The sequence below is a fragment of the Acartia tonsa genome, chromosome 15 (assembly GCF_053477335.1).
Source record: "Acartia tonsa isolate MP-2025a chromosome 15, ASM5347733v1, whole genome shotgun sequence".
Lineage (NCBI taxonomy): Eukaryota > Metazoa > Arthropoda > Copepoda > Calanoida > Acartiidae > Acartia > Acartia tonsa.
In genome coordinates this window covers 26,773,614-26,790,942 of record NC_137274.1, presented here as the reverse complement: position 1 = coordinate 26,790,942, position 17,329 = coordinate 26,773,614, and the positions used below count along the sequence as shown (strand labels likewise).

The window sequence follows — 17,329 nt, the reverse complement described above, 5'->3', positions numbered from 1 at the left end:
GCCATGTAGGCAACACATGGAGAACTCCCCCACGGCGGCAGCCAACATCATCCCTTACATCTAGCAGCAAACATAATTACATCTAGCAGCAAACATAATTACATCTAGCAGCAAACATAATTACATCTAGCAGCAAACATAATTACAAATCAGAATTAGATAAATAGGTTTAACAGATCTATATATATGTATTCATTTGACAAGGCCTAAAGAGCGTAGCCCCTCTATACCTACGAGGTCTGTCATTACTACATTTACATGTTTATTTTACATGCAAACACAAACAATCCTAAATTAATTACATATTTCCACATTATATGTTACTAGCGGTTTCGCTCCTAGCCTCTAGGGGCTTTGCCCCAAGAGGTTTGATCAAACCAATTTTTTGTAGGTATTTAGATTTTAAAGAATAAACCAATTAAAAAAAAAAATTTTATTTATTTTTTTGGGGGGAGGGGGTATTTTTATTTTTTTTTGGGGGGGGGGGAGTTGGGGGTGACCCACCCCCCAAGAAAATAGTTATAAACCTTTCCGGGACCTATGAGAAGCTACCCTGTAAAGGAGAACCTGATCGGTTCAGCGGTTAGCGAGATCCTTCGCTACAAACAAACAAACAGACATACAGACATCGTTCTACTTTGAGATAATGGGAAGGAATTGTAATTAATTGATAATCCTAATGAATCTACACAATATTAACAAGCAAATCTTTATCCAGAAGAGCATGGCTACTCTATCATTTAGTCTGACCCGCAACATTTGTCTGAGATGCCTAGAATAATTATTTCTCGCATCATATCATAAACAGCTTTTAGCGGAAATAAAATATACAATTATAAGATTAAAACTTGTTTTAATCTTGTAACTAAACTGGATATAATACAATGTTAGACCTAAATTTTTTTGGATGGCTGAGAACCGGTTCTAATTTACCAGACATTAATCGGTTTTGATTGAAACAGAATGTTGTTTAAAGGTTGTGATCAAACAGCCTGAATTGTACAGAAATCCTACTATTTTTTATGATGAATATTAATATTTGCAGATGGATAAGGATCCTGGTGGATCCACTCAGATGATGCCAGTGATACTGGAGCTAAAAGAAAGATTAGCTGGGAAATCTGTACAGGTAAACAATCAAACAACGATGACAATAGTCATAGAAGCTAAGCTCCTAAATCAGACTGTATGACAAAAAAACACAAACCGTGTCAGAACTTAATAAGCGGAGTATAAATTTATAGGACTTAATTATTGAGATACCTTGCTTATTATAATGTACCTTGTTGTTATAGGAATCATTATTCCAAAAATCAGATAAATTCCACCCCATTCTCGCTATTTAAAAAGGTACACCGACAACTGTACTTAAAGAAAGATAAAAATCCTAGAGAGTTTTCCTAAAGAGATGTCCCCCAAGAGATTTTGTCCCCCAGAACGATGCTATACATAATTTTTCAGTATGGCTGAGAACCATTTCTAATCCACTGGATCGGTTCTATAGCGATGATGGAAAATTTTATAAATATCCTTATTCGACAAAGCCCAAATTGTGTTAAAATTGTGTCAAAAATGATCCACGTGATGTAATAAAATGAAAGAGATGAGAGGAGAAGTGGGAAAGAAAAAAAGGATTATTTTTGACACAATTTTGACACAATTTGGGCTTTGTCTCCTTAATCTTGACCAAAATTTAAATTTTCCGTAGGTTGTATACCAACATGAATGTTTTTTTTTCTTTAGAAATTGTTGTCAAAGGAGGCAGATGTCGCAGATGAATCATCTAATGAGTTGGTATTAATCCCAGCAGAAGAGCAAGTTGATTGTGTAGAGGTATACAATACATTTTTATCAGCTTATGCAAACAATGAAATTAATTTTTAAAAATTCCCAAAACCTATGAATTGATTTTTAGCTGTCGTTGGGGGCAACACTTGGTAAAATAGACTACCAAATCTTTTCTTCTTTCTCCTAACCCTAACCTATAGATCTAACCCTACAAAAGATTTAATTTACAAAAGATCTAACCCTGCAAGGCTGCATACCTGCAAAAGGCAAAATCCTATAAAAGGTCTAATGTTAATAGCCTTATTACAATTTAGCCTCTTAACATTTACTAAAGAAATATAACATCACACATAAGAATTATAAAAAGAATTTAAAATTTAAAAAATATCCCAACCACTAAAATCCACGAATTTTCAATTAGTCATCTTCACACCTTTAATGTGGCCACAGCACTTCGCCCACTGGTCTGCTAGCTGCAGGCGCTCGGCCCAATAGCTGCCTAGCCTCATGTAGGGAGGCTATCTTGTAGCATGAAAACTTTTGTAAATTATACCCTATGTAGCATAAGACCTTTTGTAAATTAGACATTATGTAATTAGTTCTTTTGTTGCAATGTCGTTTTAACAGTAAGCGTTGTATTTTTCTACCATTAACACACCTTTTTACTATAATCTACCATTTGTGTTTTGTTATAAAACAAATGCATTTTTATACACAACCTTTAAGATTGAGATATGTTTTACAGGTGTCTAAAACATTTCTTAATCATTTTATAGCATTTTTTATGTTTTTTATTTTATAGGAAAGAAAAGAATCAAACACTGAAGATATTGGACATGAAATTGAAACTGTTGAAACTGTGGAAGATGTAAGTTCTGATTTTTTAAGTTTAAAAAATTACAAAAATAAACATAAAGAATGGAGGGTGAAGGTTTAACTTTGTAAAAAAACAACATTTTTATTAACTTCCCTTTATAGTTAGGTTAGGTTTAAAAAGCCTTTTGTGTGCTTTAGAGTTTAGTTAGTAAATCAAAAATCTTGAAGTAAAAGTTTACAGAATCTAAAAAAATGGTATGTTCTAATTCGAACAATAACTATGGAGCTACAGTTTGGATTGGAAAAGGGTCTATGGGCTTTGGTTCTGTATACCATTGATCCCCTTAGGGCTTCTGCCATCAGCCAGTTCACGTTTTTTCTTTATAAATATACACTAGAGGCCTCTAGGGGCACTTGCGGAGGGGGGAGTTAAATTTGATAACTAATTTTTTTTATTTTAGATTTAAAGAGAAAACAGAAAAAACATCATTTTACTTTATTGAATGGATTTGGTGTGTTAAAAAGCGGATATAAAAGTGTTCCTTTGCACCTTGGCCAAAAAAATTAACACGAATTGATGCTTCAATCGTGGCTTAAAATATTGGGCATCCACTCTTAGTCTGATAGCTGATAGGTTCAGGTCTTGGACTAACACTGCGCTAAAGATGGTTCCTACTGCTGCTATGTCAGATGCAGGACATCAATAATACAAAGTAGCTTGATGTTTGTCTGTCCGACTGGAACTTAAGATCTTGGTAACCTCTGAACTGATTGGGCTCTATTATTTTGGAATATACCTACTGGTCCTGTGGGGGTTTTAAGCTATTTTATTAGAAGGTTGGACACCCCCAACCCTCCCAAAAAAATTTTAAAAATTAAAAATGTGTTTCCCATTTCTTATGTAATCCAAAAGTAATTGCAGAACCAATTAGGTTTTACTTTTCAGATAATATATCTATTGGTACTGTCGTTTTAAGCTATTGTTTTGGGGATGGGAGGGTTGAGGGTGTCCCACCCCCCCAAAAAATAACAACCTTATATCCAATATCACATCCCTCTACACGGGGTGGATGATCTTTATGATCACTTAAAGATGAGAATCCCGCTCTAATAAGGTAAATGTGGGCTTCTATCATAGTGCTCAGCAAGCACAGTCTTTTTGATTTGCCAAATGTTTCATATTTTATTTAACTTGATCTGTTATTAGTTGGAGAACCAAGGTGAAATAAACAATGTTTCTGCAACATTCAGTACTGCAGAGGAGCAAGTTACATTTTTAAAGGTATTATTATCTATAATAGATAAAGATTTTATTTCATTTATTGAAACTTAAAAATATTTTTATTTAACATTTGTACATCAACCATGTTTTTTAATGAAAAACAGATTTGTGTTTCATACAAAAATATGTTGAAAGGAAGCCTGTAAGAAATACACCACTCTAACTGCTGAAAGATTGCCACAAGTATACCGAATATCCAAAATTTAATTTGAAAAATTTATTTTAAACTAGTAGTTATAATTTTCAAACTTTAGAAAGAAGAAAAATCTAGCAGCTTTGATTGTGGAACTGAAGATGGTATTGATGTTGATATGGTAAATATTTTTTTTTGTTCCCTAACATATCTTAAAAATTAATACTTTTTATACTCCATGTAAAAATGCTTTTAGATTATTTAGCAACCTTAGATTTAATTTGCTTTGCTTGATACAAAAAAATCACATTTTTTCTTTAAAATTTTTCAAAATGACTGCAATTTATTTCTAAAGATAAGGTTTGCAGGAGTGGATACAAAACCGCGACAGTTACAAAACCGCGACAGTTACATAACCGCCCCATAACAAAACCGCGACATTACAAAAAAATCTATAATACTAAAAATCTATAATAAAAAAAATCTTAATGCTAGAAGGTCATGGCCGCAGAGCTTGGCCCCCTGGCCTGCCTAGCCGCGGGCGCTTGGCCCCCTTGCCTATAACCTAGCCTAACCTAACCTATATGTTTGAATGTTTAATGTACATTAACTTATTTTTAGTTTAGAATTTCGTGGATTTTACAAAAAGTGGTTGGTATATTTTTTTCAAATTTTTAATATTTTTTTTACAATATTTAGGTTAGGTTAGGTTATGGGCAAGGGGGCCGAGCGCCGCGGCTAGGCAGGCCAGGGGGCCAAGCGCTGGGGCCATGTATTCTACAAAAATTCCTACATAGTTATATTTTTGTTATTGTCGCGGTTTTGTTATGGGGCGGTTTTGAAACTGTCGCGGTTTTGTTATGGGGCGGTTTTGTAACTGTCGCGGTTTTGTATCCACTCCGGTTTGCATACATGCAATCAATAAAAAGTATAAATTTCATTGTTTATAATTATTTTAGGCTAAGAAAGGATTCCTCACAAAAAGATGTCCATTGTAAGTATCTTTAAAAACAAAACAAAAATAATTTTAAGAATTTTTTTGTAATTTTGGGTTGTTTCTATCTGTACTTCAGTAATGTATTTACTATTTATGAGTTTATATAAAAGGACTAAATTTAATTTTATTTTCCTAACTTTGTTATAAACATGAATTTATTTTTTTGGTTATTTAATTTTTCTTAAATTTTTCCATGCTATGTAGAAAAAACATTCAAATTTATTCAATGATATTATGATAAGTATTTCACAAAATGAGTTCTTTCATTAAAATATTGTTGTCAAAACTATATAATCTTTAATTTTGCTTTCTTTTTAAATCTTTCTATCTCCTTCTTCTTTGAATCTTTTTAAAATTTTCTCTGAATGTTTATCTTGTAATTTTAAACAGCTGCTAAGAAATAATTTTTTTGGTATTGCTACTGAAACTGTTTTTAACCTTTTTTTAAAAAGCTATATCAAAAATATACTATGACACCAGTAGAATCATACTGAAGAGCTAAAAATATGAATAGGCCTCAAAATCACTATTTTGGGGGATTTTAAAGTTTATTTTTTACTATGGACTGAGACAGTTTTTACAGACCAGCAGGTTTTTTTTTTATTTTGGGGTAAAATTCTTTGCTTTCATAGTGTTTAGAATCATAAATATTGTATTCTAGTATAGAGTAAAATTTCTTTTGATTTCATCTATAAAAATTCATAAAAAAAAATTAATCATTTATATATACATCAATGTATTACCATAAACATGTTTATGTTCTATTACCCATTTAAAAAAAAATTGGCTGTAAAGGGTTAAATATGTAAGATAGGTTAAAAACAATTTAATTTATTATTGTAAAGAAGTTTTATTAATTTTGTTAGGGGGCTTAACTTATTATACTACAGGAAAAGAAATCTTTGTAAATAATTTTAGTTTTCTGAAGCTATGGCAATTGTTGACTGGGGCAAATTTGATGTTCTTGCTTCTTGATGTATGTTTGCCTGCCTGGGATTTCACAAACGACCTCATGATTACCACCAAGTACTGCATGAATGCTAGTTTTGATTGGGTAAAATCTTTTAATAAAATTATATCATGATGAAATGAAATATTATCTAAAGATGTGTACCTGCTAAATCTGAATCTAAACAAAAAAACATTATATATATGTAAATATTTGAAATTGCAATATTGAAATATCTTTTTTGTTTTAGAATGAATATGTAGAGTATACTCAGCAGACAGGAAACAATCAAATTATAATTTTTTCATATTTCAGCCAAATTTATAATTTTTTTGTAACTCAGTTTCTATAACTTATGTTGGTCCATTAGTCCATTCTCAGAGTGGGTTAAACTATTTTGTCATCAAATAATGAATTAGTAAAAATAATTTCATTAGAGGCTCTTTTATCTCTTGCCTGAAAATCCCCTTAGAAATCAAACCAAAAACACCTAAGATATGTGAAATAAGTTGTAAAATAAAACAAAACCAGCTTATAGCAGTTCTACATTAATGTTTTATGCTTAAATATGCTACATAATAAATGCCAAATGGAAATATTATTTAATATTTAACCTAATTATATCTAACCTATTAATAATAAGAATTTTTTTACTTCCCTCATCTTTTATATTGCCAGAGACAATATTAAAAAAAAACAATTGTATAATTTGTTTACTTGACAAACAGAAGTTGCCAACTACACATACAAATATACAAAGTTTGGAAAAGAGCAGATGAATTCAGTTGGGTTTATTGTATCAGGTTCTTATTGTTTTTTATCTACAAAATTTATTTTACTTTATTAAAATTTTGAAATTATTGTTATTACTTACTTATTTCTTTTTTTAGTTGCCATACTAGTCCTACCCAGCATTGCATATATGTTTGATCTTGTGTCGAAGAAAAAATGGAGTTTCAAAAGCTTGTTATTGGCATTTGGCTATCAGCCATTGATGTTGTACAAGGTATATTATAAGGGAGAGACTTAAAATTTATTATGTTAAAATAAAATCCAAACATTTTTGCAAGTTCATTGCTTTAAGAATTATATTTTTTGTTTTTAAAACTTGCAAATTAAAGGTTATCAAATGACTATTTTGCATAACTAAACTTAATGCATTTTTAAAGATATTACGTGCAACTTATACATTTAAAAGCAAAAATGTTTTTGCAAGTTCATTGCTTTCAGAATTATATATTTTTTGGTTTTCTTAGATAACCAAGAGTATTAGTGAAAAACAAGATTGATTCCTTTTTCCTTGTACAAATACAAATAAAATTTTTATTCCAATTTTTACTATTAACCCTTAACAGTCGGGCCCCTTGCCGCACCTTAATCAGTTCATATTATCTCAGTTCCTATTAGAGCTAGAGGGCTAAAAAATTTTGTGCAAGTCCCCTGTGTTATGATGAATTTCCGACCTTTTATAAGTCTAAGTCAATTTTCGCTTCCTTCAACCTTTTATTTAACAACCTTTGTTTTTAGGTCCTTTTTTACTTAAAAATTTCAAACGGCTGTAATTTTTTTATTTTTGAAACTAGAAAAACAATTTTTTTGCAGAAAATGTTTATTTTTATGTAAATTTTATATTTGAAATATCAAACATAAATTTCAGCGGCCGCAGCTGTATTTGGCAGCTGCCAGCTGCCGCAGTCGGAGGTCGGCGGGAAAACGGCGGCAGATCTTTATGAAATTTTAATACGTTATCAAGACATGTAAGATAAGCTTAAGTTTAAAATTTGAAGTCAAAAATTGCGGCCACAGGAGCCTTTAAAAGATTTCTGGAGACCTGCAGGATCAGGACCTGCAGGATCATACCTGGAACCTAAAATTGACTTAAACACCTGTATTTTATATAAGGATGTACTACTAAAGGATATTTTAGTAATTTGGTAAGATAAAATGCTTTGTTTAAGTCAAAAAATATTTTTGTTCTTTACCTGGATGACCCTGCCAGGTTTGCTGGCATCCTGTGCCCGCCAGGATGGAGATTTTCAAAAAATTCCAACTCTCAGTTATGTGTCATACCCATACTTAAAAAGTCAAGCAGTTTGGGCTCTTTATCTTTCACACACAGAAAATGTGATAGAAAAAACCGGATGGGGGGGCGTTCAACGCCCCCCCCCCCCCCCCCCCCCGACCGTTAAGGGTTAAGAATATTTATCTGTTAATAAAAAAAAGTTGTATGTTTGAAAATTTTTATTAAAATATATGTGTTTTAAAATTATATTGGATAAATATATATAATGTGTGTAACAATACTCTAAAATAATATATCTATTTAGGGATTTCAGTGTTTTTTGAATCCACAGGATGTTGAACAAAAGAAAAGATACCAATCAGATAAGGTAACTCTTTTCAGTACAAAAAAGTTAAATATCTTCAAAAAGCATTAAGTGTGGAGATTTTATTTATATATAATAACTCATCAGTAAAATAAATATCTATATACATAATAAACTAGAAAATGCTTAGATGTTTAATATTTATGTAAGCAATGAAACTCCTGTATAAAAAAATATAGAAAGACTAAACAGATAAAATAATGATAACAACCATGCATATAAAAATTATGATGCATAGTTGTCACACTTGGAATCTTCAAATACAAAAATAAGCCTTAGAAAAAACCTTACTACTGTTAAAATATTATGCCATAATCAGAAAATTTTGAGCTTTAATTTTAGATAAAATAGGAGTTACAATTTTAACCTCCTCCCATACCAAAATAAAATTCTAATAGAGGCAGACATAGCTAATTAAATATAAACGTTAAGAAAATAAATTGTCTTTTAATTTTTTCTTATTGAATTCAATAACAATTTATTTTCTTAATGTTTATAATTAATAAGCTATGTGTGAATATAATATATTATCAATATAATCTTTTATATTTTAGATGTATGAAGTATGCATTGAATCAACAATGCAACTCTTTCTTCAAACTGGAATAGTTTTGTTCAATGTTTTCCTAACAACTCCTGGCACTTATGAATTCCTGGATGACAGCAGTTATATCCTGGATATGATTAGCATCACCACATCCATATCATCACCTCTCTGGGGCCTCAGCAGCTTCAAGATAAATGTGACTCAGAAAGAGCAAAGGATATTTAACAAGTTTGTACTAATGGTTAGGAGCTCAGTAGATATTATTGCAAGGTATGATCACTTTACCTTAAAATATTATTATCACTTATTGACTTCTATCCCTTTTTAGTGTGTTAAATATATGCATCAATAATCATATTGTCAGCCAGTAAGTAAAAAGACACTTACAGAAATGACAAGAAATAGGTGAATAAAAAAACGTAATTTTTAACATTTTTTTGACTATACTTTTAAAGTAATGTAATGGCTATAGAATAACGGCCTTTTTTTACCGTTTTTAACGTTGTTTTAATGTTAAAATTGTCAAATTTAATGCTATTTTTAAGCTAATTTAATAGGTACAGATAAAAACCAGTTTTGAGAGAGTTTATAATGCTGTTTTCTTATCGTTTTTAGTGCCTTTTTTACGAAAGCGATAACTTTTTTCAATTTGCTTTGATATTAATAATACTTTTTGTGTGTACTAGGAACTACTTAAACTAACTATGTTTAAAATTTCATTGATTTACGATGAAAAACTACCGAGTTAGGGCCATTCAAAGGGTTCGTGATTTGAGGAGATATTTTTAGTGTCATTTAGTACCTACGGACAAACATCGCATAATTAAAGGATTTTAAAGTTAAAAATCGAGCACAAAGCATAAAATAGCGGCGATTCTCATTTGTTTGAGAAATCTACACAAAAATTTTCAGACTCCTATCTTTATTTTAAGTGTTTTTTTTGCAAAAAAAGTTAATGTTATTTTTGTTGAAATTTAATTGATACGAAATTTAAATGTAAATAACCTATTGACAAACATCGCATAATTAAAGGGTTTTAAAGTTAAAAATCGAGCACAAAGCATAAAAGAGCGGCGATTCTAATTTGTTTAAGGAATCTACACAAAAAATTTCAGACTCCTATCTTTATTTCAAGTGGTTTTTTTTGCAAGAAAAGTTAACTTTAAAAATGGCTTCGCAACCGATAAATATCCGCTAGATTAGAATCGGTTCTCAGCCATACTGAAATGCATCATATTACAGACAATTTTCTCTTAATTAATAAATCTGTAATGAATAAGGCTAATTATATTAACAGGACTAATTGGTACCCAAACTTTTATAACCATTAGTAACCATTGGACTGTAAGTTACATTTGATACCCAAAGTTTTATAACCATTAGTAAACATTGCACACCCTTCCTTAACCAAATAAAGGATGAACAAAAATTACCATGCAAACGGATAATGCAGCATTCAAATAGGACCTAGAGACAAGTAGAATCCATTGAGCATAAAATCCTAGCTGTTCCTTCTTGCTAAATTTTTCAATTTTAAGATTTAAGGTGAAAATCACTAAATTTGCCAAATATAAAAGGCACATCTACTTTTAATACAGAAAGATGAGATACTTTTCTTTGTAAATCATGCTTCTGGGACACTTTTTATATCAAAATAAAATCTTAGTAATGTAAAATCAATAAAGTAGTTGTGATTTGACTTGAATCTGGTTAACTTGTCTTTGTGACATACTTGTTTTCTTAATTATCTCAAACATTAGGACAAAGAATTATCTCCACTATGTGTATTTGTGGTAATACGACAACCAGACGGACAGGCAGTTTACAGAATTGCTACGCTGTGACTTATCATAACAAACCCTCTGCACTAATCTTATTATATCACCATTTATCTCATGACCGATGTTGACCCCGCTATCCAGCGGTCAAACTGGCCTGCCTAAATGTGGGGAGGGACTCAAACACGCAGCTAGCACGCGCCCCTCACGCGATTATACAACCGGGAGGCGCTGCCTCCCCTTTTACCACAGCTGCCCCCACAGCCTGTCTACCGCCGGGAGCTAAGCCCTTGCGTCCCACACCCCCTTCAAACCTAACCATTGTTATAATCTGTTGTATATATATAGTAAACATTCATTGTAAAGATTATTCAGTTAAATATATAATTTCTGTATGACTAAATCCTGCTAGTTTGTTTTGGTAGAATAATTCAAGGCTAAGGCTCGTTGAACTCGAACTCGCAACCCTGTGAGCTGAAACGTTCGGCTTACCACATATTCAACAAGAATAAAGACACCCTCAGTAAATCAGCCAATAGGATGACACAAGAAGAACAATCTGGCTATGGTATTGGTAGAGATGTGTACAGATTTTGGCTCAAAAGGGCAAAATGTTTACATTTTGTTTGCATAATGAGTCACCTACAAATAAATACATTCCCTAGGTTAAAGCTTTGCTTGAGTAAATCATATCTTGTAAAAAAGTTTTCTCTCATATAGTAAGTCACCTATGAATAGTTGTATTTCTTAGGATAAAGTTAGCTTTCTATAAATCATTTTGTAGAAATATATTGTTGCTGTATTATTTGAATGGATTGTACATGGCAAATACAATAAAAAAGTGTTTGTATGCTAGAATTTTTTCAAAAAGTTTGACTGATTATGGGCCCAGTTGAATCATCTAGATATACTATATCTATTGGTCTAAGATATGATTAAAAATGTTATTTGGTTCTTGACTGTATGATTATCCAGGCTTCATATATTTACTATTGTGTTTTCAAGTATTTCTATAATATAAATCTGCTTAGTAATAATTTAAAATCAATCTGTTTCTTTTAAAAGCTTTTCTAAATTAATATTGTTTAACATAATGGAAAACTAATTATGATTGTACCAATACCTTTGCTCCTTAATAATTAAAGCATGTCTACTACTCTGTTGCAATAAGGTTTCCTTCATGTTATTGTTTCTTCTATAATGGTCTCTTCTGCTTTAAGCTGTTGTTTAGCTTTATACTTAATACAAACTTGCTGCCTTGGTGGAACCTAAGGTCTGTGCTGAGTGGGAATATGATCATAACTATAGATGGAGGAGAGGGATTACCTTAGTTCTCAAGACATCAAAAAATCCATTTCCCTCTTCTAACTGTTTGGTACCAATCAGAGATTTTGAAGATTAACTCCTTATGGTTGATGAATACAAGCCAAGACCTTTTGGTCTATTACATCAAGTTCACTGAAATTTCAGGCTTGCTAAACATATTGCCAAATTCTAAGCTTCCCTAAGCTTCCCTGTAAGCAAGGATTAGGACAAGGGGTTTGTACCAAACAGTGTAATATACCTAGATGGTTAATCTGAACCCATAATCTTATTTATAGAATGCTAACTCTATCCTCAGAAATACAACAATAATACAATATTTATAGTTGACTTATTATTATATAACGTTTGTATATATTTCACATTATATTTGGGATTACATTTTTACAGGATATGATTTACCCAAGCAAAGCTTTATCCTAAAGAATGCTCCTATTTATAGGTGACTCATTATGCAAACAAAATGAAAACATTTTGCTCTTTTGAGCCAAAATCTGTACACATCTCTACCAATAACATAGCCAGATTGTTCTTCCAGTGTCATCCTAATGACTGATTTACAGAGGGTGTCTCTAGACATCTCTATTCAAAGTGTACACACATGTAAATAATTATATGCCCTATTGTTTGAGATGATTAAGAAAACAAGTAAAACAAGTTAACCAGATTCAAGTCAAATCACAACTGCATAATTGATTTTACATGACTAAGATTTTATTTGATTAAAAGTGTCTCAGAAGGATGATTTACAAAAAAAAAAGTATCTTATCTTTCTGTATTAACAGTAGATTTGCCTTGTATGTTTGTCAAATTTAGTTATTTTCACTTTAAATCTTAAAATTAAAATATCTGGCAAGAAGGAACAGCTAGGATTTTATGCTCAATGGATTCTACTTGTCACTAGGTCATATTTGAACGCTGCATTGTCCATTTTCATGGTAATTTTTGTTCATCCTTTATTTGGTTAAGGCAGGGTGTGATTGGACTTTAAATTACAATGGGTACCCAAAGTATTATAACAGTTTGTAAACATTGGACTGTATATTACACTTGGTACCCAAAGTTTTATAACCATTAGTAAACATTTCACTGTAAACTACACCTGGTACTCAAAGTTTTATAACTGATATCTTTACACCTAGTCTCATACAGGACTTACTCTAAATATTGTTTTATTTAGATATTAATTTTGATACAAAATTGTTTTTTTTTTCTTTGTTAAATATATAATATAAAAAATTCTTTTATTGATTGATTGCTATTCTTTTATTGATTGATAGTTTATTTTGACCTAAAATATCTACAAAGATGACATTTTTCACACAACCTCTCCAAATCACACAAATCTGATGATAATACTTTTTGGACGGAACAGAGGTATGGGCTTTTAAACTGTTTTTAACCTATTTTTGAATGGATGGTCAAAAATATACTAGGACACCTATAAAATCAGACTGCAGAGCCCAAATTTGAATTAAGTCCCCAATAAACTTCTTTTGGGGGATTTAAAGGTTAATTTTTAATGTTGCTCTGGCCATTTTGACTAGAGCAAAAGGTCTTCTTTACTCAGGGTAATATTGTTGCTTTTAGAACAATTTATACAGGGCGTTTAAAAAAAATGCGTTTTCCAAATTTGGGAAACAACCATTAGGAGTACAAAAAAAATAATTATATGTCAATATTCTCTATAAAAATATACATCAAAATTGTTACAGGTGTTTTTTAATATCTCTGAAAATAACGGCGCATTTTAAAGCAGAAGGCTGAATCAGCTTAGCAACCAATCACAGCTGAGCTTGTTTTAGTTTTCCCCTTTGTTTCTGCTATGATTTTTGTTCACAAATGCAATTTAAATCGAATTTTTTTCATAGATTTTGACTATGAAATGTGGTGTTCTTATTGTAAATATGTAATCAGTTACCGGCAATCTAAATTTCTGACAAAGATAAGGTTATAATTTTATGTCTAGGCAACGTAAATTAATAATGTTTTTTCTTTTATGAGCATTGTAAATCTTTAAAAATTTTCATTGTACATGAAATGCTATTTTGAAATGCCTAGAACTTTTTTTGTTATTGAAGCTGAAGGTTTTAAATTTGGGGTATTAGGTCTACTTGTGTCTTTCAGTAGTTAAAGCGTGGTATTTCTTGCAGGCGTCCTTTAATACGGCCAATACAATTTTCTACCAATTACACTAAAATTTCATTTAAAATTCCCTCACTGAAAACAAATATTCAGTTTTTCTTTTTGTATACTTAAGAAACATGACCTAAAAAATTGCTCATGTTTGTTAATCCCCACCTCTCATTTATTCCTATAATCCTTTAATTTGATTGACAGGTTAAGATATAAACTCATAATTTATCCATAATTTGTAATTAAAGTTATGTATTGTTTATTACATTTTGCTTGTTTTATCCTTTCAAAAGGAAAAAAAAACATTTGAAATTAGTCCATAAACAAAAAAGTTAGGTTTTTAGGGAGGTTGGGGGTCCCTCTCCCCCCTCACAACTATTAATTTTGACCCCCTATCTTTGAATTTGCACCCAGTATGCCTGAGTTTAGACCTCCTATGTATTGTTTATTACCTTTTGCTTGTTTTATCCTTTCAAAAGGAAAAAAATATTTGAAATTAGTCCATAAACAAAAAAGTTAGGTTTTTAGGGAGGTTGGGGGTCCCTCCCCCCCCCCCACAACTATTAATTTTGACCCCCTTTCTTTGAATTTCCACCCGGTATGCCTGAGTTTAGACCCCCTATGTATTGTTTATTACCTTTTGCTTGTTTTATCCTTTCAAAAGGAAAAAAAATTTTTTGAAATTAGTCCATAAACACAAAGTTAGGTTTTTAGGGTAATTGGGGGTCCCTACTCCCCATTACAACTATTAATTTTGACCCTGGTATGCTTGAGTTTAGACCCCCTATGTATTGTTTATTACGTTTTGCTTGTTTTATCCTTTCAAAAGGAAAAAAAATATTTGAAATTAGTCCATAAACAAAAAAGTTAGGTTTTTAGGGAGGTTAGGGGTCCCTCCCCCCCCCTCACAACTATTCATTTTGACCCCCAATCTTTGAATTTGCACCCAGTATGCCTGAGTTTAGACCCCCTATGGATTGTTTATTACGTTTTGCTTGTTTTATCCTTTCAAAAGGAAAAAAAATATTTGAAATTAGTCCATAAACAAAAAAGTTAGGTTTTTAGGGAGGTTAGGGGTCCCTCCCCCCCCCTCACAACTATTCATTTTGACCCCCAATCTTTGAATTTGCACCCAGTATGCCTGAGTTTAGACCCCCTATGGATTGTTTATTACCTTTTGCTTATTTTATCCTTTAACCCTTACAGATCGGGGGGGGGGGGTCATATTGACCCCCCCCTCTAGTTTTTTCAATGTCATTTTTTTTGTAAGTAAGATAGAGAGTTGTGACTTCATGACTTTTTAAGTTTAGTAATTATACGTCGGCAAGAGTTGATTTTATTAGGATATCTGGTCTGTGTCGGTCGTGGTGTCCAGTCAAAGTCGGTTGGGTAGCACCAAAATTTTTTTAAAAATCGAAATAAATCTTAATTTCTACATTATGACTTTTGTGTATAAGGTAGAAGCCTAAAATTTTTTTGGTGAATACTGAGATATCAATGATCTAATGAGAAAAGTGGTGTTATGACCGTTTGACCGCACCCTGACCGACTTTATGACCGATTTTTGTCCGGCTTTTACTACAGATATATATCATGAATATTGTGGCTTCTATTACAGCTAGAGACCTAAAATTTTTTTTGGTAAATCCTTGAGCAACAATAAACAGATAAAAATATTAATTGGCGCCGCCAACCGCCGTTTTACTGCCGTAACCGCCGAAAATGGCGGTTTCCGTTATTTGCCGTTTTTCGGCGATGATCAGAAAAAGTAATTTTTTTGTTATGAAAAATAAAAGTTCGTCCTAAAATTTGGTCATCCTAGCTGCAAAATTGGCCACTCTACAGCTGTTTTAAAATTTAGCGGCTGGCCGCTAAAAAGCGGCTAAGGAGCGGCCTGACCGCTATGACTAGAAAAAGTAATTTTCTCTAAAAATACACATGAACCACCAGAAAAAAATTTTACGTCTTTATCTGTAACAGAAGCCGAGATAGAGGGGGGGTTAATATGACCCCCCCCCCCGATCTATTAAGTTGGGAATTGGGGCCCGATCTGTAAGGGTTAAAATGGAAAAAGAAATTTTGAAATTAGTCCATAATAAAGTTAGGTTTTTAGGGAGGTTGATTAATTAACTAAAATCTATAAAAGATATTTAAAAGAAACAATCTTTAAAACATGAATTAATTAAAGGTTTTTGCTATAAGCGTTTTCTAAGAACAGCCAGGTTGAATCAAATACACACACACACACACAAACATACATATGGACTCCACAGAACTTGATTGTTTAATACTTCAAAACATGGAATAAGATAAAGCGCACACAAATTATATTCTTTTAATATTAATCTGTTATTTATGGATGTACATTAATTAAAGCAAGGCTTTTATCTTAATCCTAAACACAATGTAAAGATGGTTCCTGAGGTAATAAATCAAGTCAGTTAGCAATAAACCTATACAAAAAATGAAATAAAATAACATGTTATGGGTATAAAATTATTTACTTTTTATAGCTATTGAAATTTTCCTGTACTGGTCCAAACTTACAACTTAAAATACACTGAAGGGACTGCGACTTTTACAATATTCAGTAATGTTTGGTTTCTATACTTCATTTTAACAATATCCGTTGGTACCATTTGTACCAATGAAAGATAAGGAAGGGGGAATGGAGAATGGAAGAGGGAAACATGAATGGCCAATGTAAGTGAGTGAGTGTGTGTGTGAGTTAGGCTGAGGGCGTGTGTGGGCGTATAATGACAGGTATTTAATTAAATTCGACACATTACGAGGATTATTTTACGATGATAAAATGCTTATTTTTATGTAAATAATATAGAAAGACTGCTATATTTTATGCTGAATATGTGCAGCAAATAATATTTGTTTATTCTATTTAAACATTTCAATTCTTAAATATCATTCTTTCTACAGATTTAAACAACTTTTCTTTTGTCTTCATAGCAACGCTTACGTATCGGAATTTAGTTAATCATTTTATAAAATGTAAGGAATTTTGGCATTAAGTTTTAAAGAAAGTTTGAAGGCAAATATTATTAGAGGTTTATTACCAAAATATTTCCTAAGAATTGATTTTTTTGTTTTTATCTGTAAGCGAAGAAATTGCTTATTTTCTTATAGTTTAATTGTTGCTCAAACTTTAACATTGATTTCATGCGGAATTGATATAGGC

General features: G+C 31.5%; 1 protein-coding gene and 1 long non-coding RNA gene across 2 annotated transcripts in view; one reads left to right on the top strand and one right to left on the bottom strand.

Moving 5' to 3' along the window:
• LOC145307461 (uncharacterized) overlaps nucleotides 1-17,329 on the bottom strand; it is a 102,693-nt gene that overhangs the window by 26,891 nt on the left and 58,473 nt on the right. The gene's annotated exons all lie outside the window — the stretch shown is intronic.
• LOC145307532 (uncharacterized) lies at nucleotides 6,677-9,466 on the top strand. The gene is made up of 5 exons (XM_080149989.1): nucleotides 6,677-6,768; nucleotides 6,856-6,971; nucleotides 8,293-8,355; nucleotides 8,907-9,169; nucleotides 9,457-9,466. Exons 1-5 carry the CDS (start codon nucleotides 6,741-6,743, stop codon nucleotides 9,464-9,466), a joined length of 480 nt encoding a protein of 159 aa, XP_080006115.1. The 5' UTR covers nucleotides 6,677-6,740.

Coding starts and splice junctions, on each gene's coding strand:
- LOC145307532 (XM_080149989.1), top strand. CDS start 6,741: ATGAATTCAGTTGGGTTTATTGTATCAG. Junction 6,769..6,855: donor AGTTGGGTTTATTGTATCAG/GTTCTTATTGTT, acceptor TTCTTTTTTTAG/TTGCCATACTAGTCCTACCC. Junction 6,972..8,292: donor AGCCATTGATGTTGTACAAG/GTATATTATAAG, acceptor ATATCTATTTAG/GGATTTCAGTGTTTTTTGAA.